This window comes from Marmota flaviventris, chromosome 2 (assembly GCF_047511675.1).
Source record: "Marmota flaviventris isolate mMarFla1 chromosome 2, mMarFla1.hap1, whole genome shotgun sequence".
NCBI classification, from domain to species: Eukaryota; Metazoa; Chordata; class Mammalia; order Rodentia; family Sciuridae; genus Marmota; species Marmota flaviventris.
Window position 1 is genome coordinate 36,482,759 of NC_092499.1, and position 14,950 is coordinate 36,497,708.

Sequence of the window (14,950 nt, forward strand, 5' to 3'; positions counted from 1 at the left end):
TATACCTCAGCCCTTTTTATTTCTTTATTTTGAGACAGGGCTTTGCTAAGTTGCTGAGGCTGGGCCTTCAACTTGCAATCCTCCTACATTAGCCTCCTAAGTCGCTGCAATTATAAATGTACTCTACCCCACTCATCCTCATTTAATCAATTCTTTGAGATCTATTACACTTCTCTACTGCTGATGAAAAAAAAAAAAAACACAAAAAAACTAAGAATCTGAAGGGGGTTGTTAAATTACCTCAAGGTCACTGAGTTCATTAACTCAGTGATGGCCAGTGATGGAGTCAGAACTTGAATCCAGGTGAGTTGACTGCAGAACCTGAGCTCTTGGCTATTCATTAGTCTCTGCTTAAATTGAAATCCACTCTATCTTGATGTTAACCTTTTCACTGTGTTGTTCTAAGTCCATGAAAGACAGAGCCTTTACTCTGATGATCAATGGAATTTTCATATCCCCCTATAGTCTCCTGGGATATATCTTTATATTTTTATTTGTTCTTTTAAATCTGGGATATATTTTAAATTATGAGTCTGTTTCTATAAAGGTCTAAGTTGGAAGAGTCATTTATTTTTAAGTTTCTTTCCCCCTCTATGATTATGGGGGAATCTTTGAAAAGAAAGTTTAAGTAAAGCACTTTGTGCTAAAGCAATGAGAATAGGAAGAAAATGCGTCTGTTTCACCTAAAAATTTACAATTTTCAACTCTAAAAAAATTGAGATTTCAAATGTTAGACCTTACATATGACTTGTTGGTTAAGGAGAAGCTGCTTGCTTATATGGCTTTGAATCCAGCAGATCTTTTATTGTAAGCTGTTTTTATTCTTGAGATCCCAAAGGGGCCTCTGAACAGTGAAACGTAACTTGCCCTAGAGTGAGGCCAGAAAGCTATTTCTGACTGTCATTCATTAATACACCTGAGAGCATTTTAAAACAGTGCAAGGAAATTCTACAACCAGCTGAGAATGTGTCCTCAGAGTGGGCAGATTCAATTTTTAAGGAAAAATATTCTGAATTTGACTGATTATTAAGTACAAAAGAAATTGTATAAACAGCTGGGAAGTGTTTTCTTTTTTCTTTCTTTTTTTTTTTTTGGTACCAGAGAGATTGAACCCAGAGGCAATAACACCAAGCCACATCCCCAGCCCTTTTTAATATTTTATTCAGAGACAGGGGCTTGCTTGCTAAGTTATTTAGGGCCTCACTAAGTTTCTGAGGCTGGGGGCTTTGAATTCACAATCCTCCTGCCTCAGCCTCTGAGCTGCTGGGATTACAGGCATGTGCCCAGCTGGGATCACTAAAAAAATAAAAGCGAAAGCCAGGCAGTGGCACACACCTGTAATCCAGTGATTAAGAAGCTGAGGAAGGAGGATCACAAGTTCAAGGTCAGCCTGGGCAACTTAGTAAAACCGTCTCAAACAATAAAAAGATTTGGGGATGTAGCTCAGTAGTAGTGTTCTTGGGTTCAATCTCCAGTAACACACACACACTCCCACACACACAAAGAGCTACCATATTTTCAAAAGCATCCCCTCTACCTTGGTCCCTTATGGACTACACACACTTCTGCTTGGACTCACTTGTTTCCCTTCTTACCTAAAGCCCACGCTATTACTCAGTCTTCCTACCTTTATGGCTCCCCCTTCCATCTTGAACCACCTTGGCCCTGACCTGTGGGCCTGTATAGAAATAAGGAGAGAAACCCCTTAGTTAACCTAAAAATAAAATGTTCAAAGGCACCAAATATTTGATCCTACCTCATTTACCCTGTTGCCTTATGAGAGAGCTTTCTATTTTTCTGCCTTTGACCTGGCTGGGTTGAGAAGGGAGCCATGAGAGAGCTCAAACCTTCTTTCCAACCTTGCATAAGTGGTATAGACATGAAGAGATCCTTGTGGAATGTAAGTGACTGTGACAGCACAGGGGCAACACATAGAGAGGCACGTGTTCATTATGTATGGCTGGAAAAATTATCTGTCTCCAGGGGGACATGTTTCACTGTGCATTAGCTTCCAGCCGCTTCCTTCTCCTACATCTCTGCCCACTCTGTGGCTGTCCTTCTCAGTCTCCTTTCCCACTCCCTGTCTCTCCACCCCATAGTCCAGTTCTGCCTGTCACTGTCTCCATCCATCTTTCTCAGCCATGTCCATGTCTCCTCTGCACTTTGTTCAATCTCATGCTTGCTGTCTGGGAGCTGCTTTTCTGTGACTGTCTCATTTGTCTGTTGTTCTCTCTAGCTCCCTTTCTCCCATTCCATGTGTGTTTTCTTCTGTTATAACAGCTATCTGGGTACCCTGCAGCTAGTGATAACCTTTTCTTGTTATGTTAAAGCTCATAAGCAGCACTTGGTTTATTGATTGATTGGTTTTTATTTAAATTCTGCAAAAGAAAGAAAAGGTTCTGTTTATTCTATTTTTTTGGACCCAGGGCTTCACATATAAACATGTGCTCTCTGAGCTATACCCCCAGCCCCAAAAAGGTATTTTTATAAAGCTAGAAAATAGAGTGGAAATGTGACATCAGGCAAAGGGAGGAGCAGCCTGAAGAGAAGAGGTGAGTAGGGGGCATGAGAAGAGGTTGAACCTATGGTATCTTATTTCCTGTCAAATAAATCAGGTCAGCTATTTGTGACTGGTGACAACTTAATCTGGACTATGAAGGGTTAAGTGCGAAGTTAGTCTTGCACCTAACTCAGAGGAAGAAGCTTCTGGGAGAAATGAGTTAAATAAACCCAAGAAGCTGATGTGGATAGAATTTCTTCTGCCTGACCCGCTAACAACTGCGAAGGGGACATTTCAGGAATGGTTTTTATTAAAATGCTTTGGTGGGGCATAGCCCCTGGAAGCTAGACCCTGGAAGCTCTGAGGCCAGGCCTGCAGAGCACAGAGGGATGAGGACAGTTGACTGACTGAGGAAGAGGAGGGGCACCCTGGGTCAGAGGAGATGGCAGCATCTGCTGATGAGGGCAGTTCTGATTGCTATTTGCTCTCCTCTTGCTTGCTATAATTAAAGCTTTCCCAATATGATTCTGTTTTCCTGAGGAAACTAGAATTTACAAAAATAAGCAAGAAACTAACACAAAACAGCAGAGATGTATATTTCTATGTATGTATGTATATATGTGTGTGTGTGTGTGTGTATATATATATATATATATTTAATCATAAAGCAATTGAGTCTTGAGGTCATTGCTGCTGATCAGTTTCAAAGTACCTAATCTTCCATGATAGCCCTGGCAGGAGGGACTCTTCTGACAAAACAAGAAAATAAAGAAAATAAAAAAACCTAAATGTATTCAGCAAATTAGATAAGGCTAAGCAGATCCTCCACTAGTCCCAGCATCCTCTTCACTCCTGACACAAGGGATATGCTCCCCTCAGAATTTCCCTCCACTTTTTTTTTTTTTCACTCTACCTTACTGTTTTCATTCCACCTGGATTCCTTCCTCTAACAGACCACATAGAATTCGTGAACCAGAATAAATCAGTTGTTTTATTTCCCTTCAAAGGATGTGAACTTCCACTCCCCAAATTGCTTTGACAGTTTTCTCATTTGCTAGCTGAGGACGATATCAAGAGACATTGACCTTCTGGTTTTGCCTAAAGAGGGAACACTCAGTAACTATTATGCTTTAGCCTTTGATTTGCTTTAACTGTCCCTTCCTTTATCCTCCATGTCCTTACCTACCTTTTCACCTTCTTCATGAACATTCTGCTCACCCCATAGTTCACTGCTACTCCCCACAGCCCTCCCTTGCTGGTGTGGAAATGCTGAAAAGCATATCTACCTGCCTTCAACCTCAGTGTTCCCTGCTAGCAGGAGAACATATGGGTCCTCTAGGAGTGTTCACTGATTTTAATCTGATTAGTCCTATCACCTACCCTAAGGAGCCAGATTTTGGTGTTACTGAACTATCTGTGGAGGGAGGAGAAATTGTCAGACATCACTTAAAGAGCCCTGTTCCTTGGACTCTTGGGAACTGCCGGAGAAATTAATCTTCCAGCTATTTAAGGCAATTTCTTTTCCATCATCCTTTGTCAAGATGACTGTACTGGGAAATGAATCTGAGGGGAGTCCCTGAACTGGTACTCTCCACTCAATGGCATCTCTCCAATGCTATGCAGCATTCATCATCCTCATACAAGCAGAGACATAACATTGCTGCAAAGCCAACTCCCCACTGGTACCCGGCAGCAAGAAATCACACATGCACAAGGTGGATACCACTGGCCTAGAGACTGGCCTTTCCTCATCTCTATTTTCTTTCCAGAAAACCTATTTGATCTCTTTCATTAAGTTTGTTTTTTGCCCCAGATCCAGGAAGGCAGAGGAACAGGATACGCCAGCACAGAATACAAGACTATAGGTTAGACATTTTCTCTCCTGAACATGACTCAGGGGTGCAGAGTAGACATTTAGATTAAATAGATCACTGCCAAAGCAAGGCGTGAGACAGACACAGGGGTAGGGGTTGTGCTGTCTCAAAATTATCTTTTCTCCAAACTGAACTTTCTATTCATGGACTGAGGCTAGGGAGTCTTATGTTCTCTAGGGTCATGAGAGGAAATTCCAACCTTCAACTCTGTTCTCAAGAATGTTTTCCAGGGCAGTACTTTTCAAATTGTGTTCTCTGGGGCTCCAAGAAGTCCAGGGAGTTATATGTATGGGAGGGGGAGGAGACAAAGGGGTGTTGTAGAGTGGATGGTGGGGGAAGCTCAATGGTGGAGGCACTGGAACCCAGCTCTATTTCAACCTGAATTGATTTCTTTCTGTTGTTGAGATTTCTTTTTTTCTTTATTGTGGTACTAAGGATTAAATCCAGGGGTGCTCTACCACTGAGTTATGTTCCCAGGTCCCCTCCTATATTTACATTTAATTTTGAAACTGTGTCTCCCTTGCCCAGTTTGGCTCAAACTTGTGATCATTCTGCTCCATTAGTTCATATATATATATATATGAACTACTGAAACCCAGGGCCTTGCACTTGCTAGGCAAGTGTTATACTAATAAGCTACAGCCCAGTCCTTTTTATTTTGAGACAGGATTTTACTAAGTTGCCCAGGCTGGCCTCAAATTTGCAATCCTCCTGTTTCAGCCTCCCAAGTATGAGTTCATTTTTTTTTTTAATGCTTTTTTTTTTTTTTTTTTAAAGAGTTTTATTTTATTAGAGAGAGAGAGAGAGAGAGAATTTCTTAATATTTATTTATTTATTTTTTTTAGTTTTCAGCAGACACAACATCTTTGTTTGTATGTGGTGCTGAGGATCAAACCCGGGCCGCATGCATGCCAGGCGAGCGCACTACCGCTTGAGCCACATCCCCAGCCCTTAATGTTCTTTTTTAAAGATCTACATACTGGGCTGGGGATGTGGCTCAGTGGCAGAGTACTTGCCTCACATGTGAGGCACTGGGTTTGAACCTCAGCACCACATAAAAATAAATAAACAAAATAAAGATATTGTGTCCATTTATAACTAAAAAAAGTATTTAAAAATCTGCATACCACTGTTGCAAATGAGAAGATGATTACCTGTGCTTCTCATACACCTATTTGCTGGTGATATACACAGGAGGGAGACACGTGATATAACTCCTGTTTCAACTATAGAATATATTTGGGTCCACACTAGTAGTTCTCTAACTCTAGGGGCTCCTCAGACACTTTTCAGCAAAATGAATCTCCTAAGGCACAAGAGTCATTTGTTTTCCAAACTCCCTTCTGCGATCTTACTAATTCCCAATTTCCCTGCATTTGACAAATGCAATTAACAAGCCTCGATCAGTTCCTGGCCGACAGCCCTCATAAATCAATACAAAAATGCACAAGGCTGAGGAGGAGGAAAGGTTGCCACAATACAGGGGAGGAGACCTTACCCTTCTATTTCTATGAATGACAACTACCACCCTCTCAAAACATGACACTGTGTTGCCCTCTCACCAAACATTTTCTTCCTTCTGGTTAACTATATAAAAGGTGGTTTTGCCTGTGTCCTTCTCTCTCATTCTTTAAAGGTTTCTCCTGCCAACCTCCTCTATCTTCCCTATGTCTTGTCCTTAACAGAAGGTCTTGCCATCTGTTGCCACCATAGTTTGGGAACCCCCTCAGTGCTGGGTATGATAAATCAGCAGTCTCTGTGCTCAGCAGGGCCTCTTCCCACCCACACGTACCAATGCCAATTTTGTGCTGCTTCCTGCCCAAGAGACTATAAGCCCACCCTCTCTCCCTCTGCTGTGTGCCCACATGCATGCAGAAACACACACATGAAAAGGACAATGATCCCCAAACCTGTGGTCACTATTGCTTTCACATTTGCTTCTTTGTCTTCCTGCCCCTCGCCCAGGTGAAAAGAGGTATCATTTATTTCTCTTTGTCCTCTTCCTCAAGGTCTAAGTCTTCCCTTCCCAGTGGTTTTAAGATTCCAAATTTACCCTCCTCACCCTCTGTGCTGCATATACTATCAAGTTCCCCTCCCCCACCACAGGGTGAGAGCTTTTTCCTCTGCAGCCCTGCCTAGTACAGCCCTGTGCATCTTTCCACCTCATCAACTTTTCATCTCTTTGCAAACTGAATTGGGAAGTCTCTCCCTCCTCCCTGCCTCTCTCCTTCTCCTTTGTTATTAGCTTCATGAGTGGGGACATTAATGTATTCACTAGACAATGTCTTCACACCACTGTTTCCTGTAATTACAGTCCCTTCCCTCCCACTGTCCTGGCTTATTTGACTGTAAAGTGCTTGGAGGAGGGACAGCATGGACAAAAGACACAAAAGACACAACACAGCCTGAGGTTGAGTAGTGAGTAGTGTAATGTTAACATCCAAAAAACTAAAACAAGTAGTCACCTCTGCTTCAGCTCATTAACATCTGCTAACATGTAGAGGTCAATGTTCCAGAGCTTCAAAAAAAGTACTGATACAACTGAGGACTCCTCCACTATAAGATGGGGTACTGTATCATTAACAATGACAGTCACCCCAAGAAATGTAGCAGCCACATCCACCCTCCTTCAGAGGGTAGATCCACTATACTTGTCATGTAGATCAGCTACATTGTCACTGGAGACGTGGATCCAACCATCCTCCCGAACATGGTAGAGGTTAACAGAACCTCCTGAGTAGGCATCTCTGTAGGTGGCTTGGTAGATGGCTCGACGGGCCAGATCATAAGCCTGCTCCACGTCCAGGTCATATGAGTAGCCTCGATCCATGACCCCATAAGCATACACTGAGCCAGAACCTACAGAGAAGGTGGCCCCAGAGATCCGGTTCCCTTCACTGTCCACGTAGTAAAGGCCTGGAAAGGAAGATGAGATTAGCAGGGGAAAAAAAAAAAGATCATCCCATTGACACCTATTCCATCTTCTAAGCCAGGCACAGTGGTGCACGCCTTTGAGACTCAGAAGGCTAAGGCAGAAGAATCACCAAGTTTGAGGCCATCCTCAGCAAGTAATTCATCTTCCATGGTAGAAGTTTTCTATCCTCTTAAAACCCTGAGGAAATCAATGTAAATAATAATAATAAAAAAAGACTTCTGTAAAATTTTTTTCTTTTTTCTTTCAGTACTGGGGGTTGAACCCAGGGATTCTTTACCAGTAAGCTACATCTGCAACACTTTTATACTCACACACACACTTTTTTTTGCAGTGCTGGGGATGATTGATCTTGGGACACTGCATATGCTAAACAAATACTCACCACTGAGCTACATCCCTGCCCACTTTCTTCATATTAAAAAAGGTGTTGTTGTTGTTGTTGTTTTCCCTAGGATAGAACCCAGGAGAGCTCTGCCACTGAACTACCTCCCCAGTCCTTTTTATTTTTCATTTTGAGGCAGGGTCCCACTAAGTTGCTGAGACTGGCCTTGAACTTGTGATCCCTCTGCCTCAGCCTCCTGAGATGCTGGGATTAGAGGCATGCACCAAAGCAGCTGGCTTCAAATTTAATATTAACACTTCAAGATTCTATAACATACCACCCATCTCACCACACATGATAGTAACTACTCTGCTTCTCCTCTTGGCACCTCCAAAAAGCAAGTATGACTTTTAAGCACAGGGCTTTAGGTCCCGTGGGAGACAATGTTTAAAACATAATCACAGCCCTTAAAGAATTTAGATTATTGGGCGATAAGACATACACTGAAAGAGAATAAACCTTAGAGATTCTTTTAAAAAATATTTGCATGGGGCTGGGGTTGTGGCTCAGCGGTAGAGCGCTCACCTAGCACATGCAAGGCCCTGGTTCCATCCTCAGCATAAAAATAAATAAATAAAAAGGTATTGTGCCCAACTACAATTAAAAAAAAAAAAAAAAAAATTGCAGTACTGGGGACAGAACCCAAGGCCTTGCAATTGCTAGGCAAGCTACACATTCAACCCTTTTTAATTTTGAGACAGGATCTTGCTAGGTTTCCCAGGCTGGCCTTGAACTTTTGATCCTCCTGCCTCCATCTCCTGAGTATATAGCATTACAGATTATGCCACTGCACCTGACTAGTCCATAATTCTTAGTCATGTGGCAAAGACCTGCACTGTCTAATATGGTAGCTCTTAGCTACATGTGACTGTTGAGCAGTTGAAATGAAGCTAAGACCACACACTAAAATAACATTTTGGATATACTGGGTTAAATAAAATATATTATTAAAATGTTTTTATTTTTAAAATGTGGCTATATTTTACATTTAATTGTAAATTATATTTTTATATAACTACACATTTTAATTATAATCTAAAATTAATGTATGGGGTTAGAGGTGTAGCTCAGTGATAGAGCACTTGCCTAACATGTTAAGGTTCCATCCCTGGCATCACAAAAAGAGTATGGCTTGTTTTATTTCTATTGCTGATATAGAACAGGTATTGGTTAGGCCAAGTGCCTGTGTTTTTTTATTTTGTTGTTTTGTTTTGTTTTGCAGGGTTGGGGATTAGACCCAGGGCCTTGCACATGCTAGGCAAGTGCTCTGCCTCTGAGCTACACCCCCAGTCCCAATTGCCTATATTTGTATAGAAGGTTTTATTGGAACAGAGCCACAGAAATTTATTTATATAAGTCTATGGCTGCTATACTATATCAACAAAGTAAACTAGATGCCTATTGCTTAAAAAACAGGGATATAAGGCTGGAGTTGTAGCTCAGCGGTAGGGCATTTGCTTAGTATGTGTGTGAGCCACTGGGTTCAATCCTTGGCACCACATAAAAAATAAAGATATTGTGTCCATCTTCAAGTAAAAATTTTTTAAAAAACATACACAAAAAATAGAGATATGTTCTGAAAAATTCATTGGTAAGGAGTATTTCATCTTAGTATGAACATCACTAGTGTAAACAAACTAAAATGACTATATCACTAGGTGATGTAATCTCATGGGACCACTATTGGATATGTGGTTGTCTCAGACCAAAACATCATTCTGTGTTACTTGACAATAGTTCATATTAATACCTTATAGCCTGCAAACCTAAAGTATTTACTATTTGGCCCTTTATGAAAAAGTTAACCCAGGTGTCACGGCACACGCCTGTAATCCCAGCAGCTTGGGAGGCTGAGGCAGGAGGATCGTGAGTACAAAGTCAGCCTCAGCAACCTAGTGAGGCACTAAGCAACTCAGTGAGACCCTGTCTCTAAATAAAATACAAAAAAGGGCTGGGAGCTGGGCCTGTAGTGCACGCCTGTAATCCCAGCAGCTCGGGAGACTGAGACAGAGGATCTCAAGTTCAAAGCCAGCCTCAGCAAAAGCAAGGCACTAAGCAACTTAGGGAGACCCTGTCTCTAAATAAAATACAAAACAGGGCTGGGGATTTGGCTCAGCAGTCGAGTGCTCTTGAGTTCAATCCATGGTATCAAAAAAAAAAAAAAAGGCTGGAGATGTGCCTTAGTGGTTAAGTGCCCCTGAGTTCAATCCTCAGTATCAAAAATAAATAAATAAATAAAATAAAAGTTAGCTGATTTCTTGTGCAATGAAAATTTAGACAGAGTTTTATCAAATTTGTATCAGGGCTAGGGTTGTAGCTCAGTGGTTAGTATGGGCTGAAGCCTGGGTTCAATCTCCAACACTGGGAAAAACTTTTTTTTTTTTTTTAAATCAAATCTCAATTGTTCCCTGAATCTTCCAACTGGATGTCTTTTTTTTTTTTTTTTTTTTTTAATATTTTTTTAGTTGTAGATGGACACAATATCTTTGTTTCATTTATTTATTTTTATATGTGGTGCTGAGGGATTGAACTCAGTGCGGTACGGAGTTACAACCCCAGCCCCAAGTAGATGTCTTTGTCAACAAGTTCAGATTCAAACTTCTTGTCCTAAAACACATTCATTGATTCTCTATTACCTACCCAAATCCTCTCTCTTGTGCCTCACAAACCACACTTTCTACTGTCTTCTCAAATTCTGCCAATGTTATCACTAATCTTTTCCCTATCTCAGGGTTCTCAACTCTTCCCATGCATCAGAATCACCCAAAAAAGATTTTTTAAAAGAATGCCTAGGACCTACCCCAGGAATCTTTTAACATTGGTGTGGGGAGGGGAATAACTATGGAGCTTATGTTTTAATTTCTTCAGGTGAGGGCTGGGGTTGTGGCTCAGTGGTAGGGCGCTCGCCTAGCATGCACCAGGCACTGGGTTCAATACTCAGTACCACATAAATGTAAAATAAAGATATTGTGTCCATATAAAGCTAAAAAATAAACATTTTTTTTTTAATTATTCAGGTGATTTTGATGTAAGTCAGGCTAAAAACACAGTTGAGATGATTTTGATATCTACCCCAAGCATTTCTCTAGCCCATCCTCAATCCCAGTTCCATCATCTTGCCTCACTGGTTTGTCATCGATTCTAATTTACCTTTCCAGCTTTATGGGTCACTATTCCCTTTTATACACTTTAAACTGGACTCCCAGGTACTCCCCCCAGACCTCATTCTTCTTTCCTCCATCCCTTCATTTGTTATGTTCCATTTTTCTCATTTTCATATCAAGGGCAACTGCCACCTATTCATGAAGTCTTCTCCAAATCCTTCCATCAGAAGTAATATTTTCTTTCAAACTTCCCAGCATTTGGCTAAAGACTGATGAATAGAGATCATTTAGAAAGGCATTCATCTTGGCCTGGGGATGTAGCTCAGTGGTAGAGCACTTGCCTAACATATATGAAGGACCCGAGTTCAACTGCATGTACCAGAAAAAAAAGACAAGTATGCATCTCATCCACTTTCAGTTTAGATAATTGGTGACTCTCAGTCTCTTGAGGCAAAGAAGGGGCTGCCTCACACTGAAGGGGATAGGTTGTCAGAAAGCCTTCTTTAAGCACTACAATTCTGAGTAAGCTTTAGTTTCCTGCATTTCCATGCTAGCCAGGCTCTGCACTGTCTTACATTGTTTCCGCCACCTGGAACAAACCTAATAGCTACAGGATCAAAGTAAAAAAATCATATTCAAAATGGTTCCCTGGAACGCACAAGATGTATGGAACTGTTCTTTCCCACATTTCAAAGAGAAAGGTATCTTCATTCCCAAAGTAACAAATGGCGTTCTTTTTTATATCCACTTACAATACCTTTATTTTATTTATTCATTTTATGTGGTGCTGAGGATTGAACCCAGTGCCTCACACATGCCAGGCAAGTGCGCTACCACTGAGCAACAGCCCAAGGCCCCTCACATCCACTTTTTTTTTTTAAATATTTATTTTTTAGTTGTAGGTGGTCACAATATCTTTATTTCATTTTTATGTGGTGGTGAGGTTTGAACCCAGTGCCTCACATGTGCTAGGCGAGCATTCTACTACTGAGCCACAACCCCAGTCCTCACATCCACTTTTTAATCTCCTCATTCATTCTCCTTCTGGTAATAAACTGATATTCCCCCTTTTTTTTTTTGGGGGGGGGGTGACAGGAGGGTACTGGGGATTTAACTCAGGGGCACTTGACCACTGAACCACATTCTTAGATCCCTAGCCCCATTTTGTATTTTATTAGTGACAGGGTCTCACTGAGTTGCTTAGTGTGTTGCTAAATTGCTGAGGCTGGCTTTGAACTTGCGATCTTCCTACCTCTGCCTCCTGAGCTGCTGGGATTACAAGCGTGTGCCACCTTGCCAGCATAAACTGATATTCTTTATACCCCTTTTAATCCTTGCTCCAAAGCAAGTGAAATACTAGTAAGTATCCTATGGTTGTTCTATAGGATTACTAGGCATGAAGTAAAATTAGAAGGAAAGAATATTTTCAAGTTTACGGTTAATTACAAAGAAAGTGACAAGCTGTATTGCAGCTTTAGTAAGGAACAAATCAAAATTGGCTGGACTAGGAATGTAGGTCAGTGGTAGAGTATCTGCCTAGCATGCACTAGACTCTTAAGTTTGGTCCCCAGTACTGCAAAATAAAACAAAAACAAAAAACAAAACAAGCTGAAGGGTAAATGACATTAAACACAAGGTTGAACTTCCTGGCAAGGTTCTTATATACTGGAAAGGGTAAGGGATTTCTTTTCAGTGACAACATAACAGGACCTCAATTGACTAGAGGGAGATTACAAGATCCAGCAAAGAAAGAAAGGAGATAGGCCTGAAAGGTTCCTTCCAAGCCAAAAACTCTAAAGGAAAAAGGGAAGAAAATGGCTAATCTTTGGGTGGCTTCGCTATCCAAAACTGTAGCTGCTAACCAAATGTGGACACTGAGCACTTCAAATGGTACTACTGTCACATATTGAAATGTATTTTTGTTTTTTGCCTCTTTTTTTTGGTGCCAGGGATTAAACTCAGGGGCAGCCGACCACTAAGCCACATTCCCCAGCCCTATTTTGTATTTTATTTAGAGGCAGAGTCTGAGTTGGCTTAGACCTCACTTTTGCTGAGGTTGGCTTTGAACTCGCAATCCTCCTGCCCTTAGTGTCCTGAGCCACTGGGATTACAGGTCTGTACCACTGAGCTTGGCTTATTTTAAGTATTTTGGATCAAATGAATTGTTAAAGCTGATTTCACTTTTTTCTTTTTTTTACTTTTTAAATATATCCATAAGAAAAATCTAAATTATATTTTGTTAGATAGTGTCGACTAGAGTTTTTTTTTTTTTTTAACTGTAGATGGAGACAATAACTTTATTTTATGTATTTATTTTTTATGTGGTGCTGAGGATGGAACCCAGCTCTTCACACATGCTATGCTCAGCACCACATAAAAATAAAAAAGATATTGTGTTCACCTAAAACTAAAAAATATTAAAAAAAAAAAAAAAAACAGAAGGAAAAATATGTGTCAGATATTGTACCAGTTGCATTACACTTATTACCTCACTTAACCAATGTGACAGATGAAGAAATAGGCAGAGAAAATAAGCATCCTGCCTACAGTCAATGACACAGCAGGTCTAACTGCAGGCCGTTTCCAACACTATATTGCCTGCCTTGGACAAAAAGAAAGAAGGGCTAAGAACCTAATCATCACATTCTCAGCACTGCCTCAAAGTCCTTTCATTCATCTACCCATTTAATTCCCCTCTCCCTAGTGTCAGCTCAAGGATCACGTGATCGCAACTCAACTCACCAGGGCCTCTCTTATCCCAGCCACAGATCATGGTGCCCATGGACAGCCCCATGCCTTTGTACTGATACACCATGTTGGCAAGCAGCTTGGAAGCAGCAGCTACGGAGATGCGTTCCTTATTTCGAAGCTCATAGATTCGACACTGCCGAGCCAACAGACGTTCCCAGAAGCTGCAATCCGCTGCACCCCCAGCCATGGTTCCCAAAAGGTAGGGGTTGATCTCTATCACCTTCTTCACCGTCTGGGAGGCAATGTAGGCACCCGCTGTAGCCCGGGAGTCAGCGGCAACAATGACTCCATGTCGAAACTGTTAAGATAGTGGAAAGCATAAAACAGGCCACATCATACCACACACACAAAAATCTCCCTGGTATTTCTTTTTGCACCAATGCAAATCCAGCACATCTCTCTCTCTGTTCTTTTATACTTTACAATACACTTCACAGAAATCCCTTGACATGGGTAAACCAATATCACACTCATTTTATAGATTTGGAAACGGGTTCAATGAGATAGAATGATCTGCCCCAAATCTAGAGCTAGTTATCGTAGAGCTGGAGCAGGGACTTCAATTGTTTGGATCCTGGTACAGTACTCCCTCGACTTCACAGTTTCTCCCTAATGCCACAAAGATTAGGTTACCCTCGCCTAGCCTTCCTCTGCCACGGTTCAGTGTCGGTGGCCTCCCTTTGCCCAGGTGGGAGCTCCTACAATAGGAGCAACCTGAGGTCACCTAGAAATCAACGAAATCTGCTCGGCCCCAGCGCCCCCTTCTCCGGCCAGAGTCAGGAGCGAGGTTTCCCCGGACAACCTAACAGCTGAACTTCTGGGGTAGGGACGACAGAAGCCCGAGCCTTCGCTTGGGCTTGGTGGCCGGCTCTTGTCCGGCTGGGAGGCTCGGAAGGACGCGGGCGCTGGGGGCTCAGCCGGGCAGGGCGGCTCGATCCGCACCTTGAAGGCCAGAGTGGTGGTTCCATGAAGCATTTCAATTCGCGGCTCTTCTGGGACACCCCAGCCGGGCGCAGCTAGGCTCAGCCCATCACTGGAACTCCCTGGTCCTAGGTCCAGAAGATCTGCACGACCCCCAAGTCCGAAAAACCCGCGCCGATTCACCGGTAGCGGCTTCTCCAACACGCTGGCCAGCGCCATGTCTAATGAGGGCAAAAAAGAAAAAAAAAAAAAAAAGGAAGAAAAACTTAACTGAGAACGCCTACCAAAGAACAGTCGTCACAGCTTCGCTTCCAATTAAATCTATTCCCAGAGAAGAGCCATTTTGACTCCTGGCAGCCCCGCCTCCAAAAACTAGAGCCAGACGTAAGGGATGATTTTTTCACCGAGAGGCGGGAGATGGCTTCACAACCTTTGTACTCTAACAGGATGGGGCTGCCATCTTGACTTTGGTCATGAAAGCAT

At 42.0% G+C, this 14,950-nt stretch overlaps 1 protein-coding gene across 1 annotated transcript; it reads right to left on the reverse strand.

Moving 5' to 3' along the window:
* Positions 1–6,785: 6,785 nt before the first annotated feature.
* Psmb5 (proteasome 20S subunit beta 5) lies at positions 6,786–14,710 on the reverse strand. The gene is made up of 3 exons (XM_027920128.3): positions 14,489–14,710; positions 13,538–13,844; positions 6,786–7,290 (listed from the first exon to the last, which is right to left on the reverse strand). The coding sequence occupies exons 1-3, from the start codon at positions 14,684–14,686 to the stop codon at positions 7,004–7,006; spliced, it is 792 nt and encodes a 263-aa protein (XP_027775929.1). The 5' UTR covers positions 14,687–14,710; the 3' UTR covers positions 6,786–7,003.
* Between the last annotated feature and the right edge of the window lie 240 nt (positions 14,711–14,950).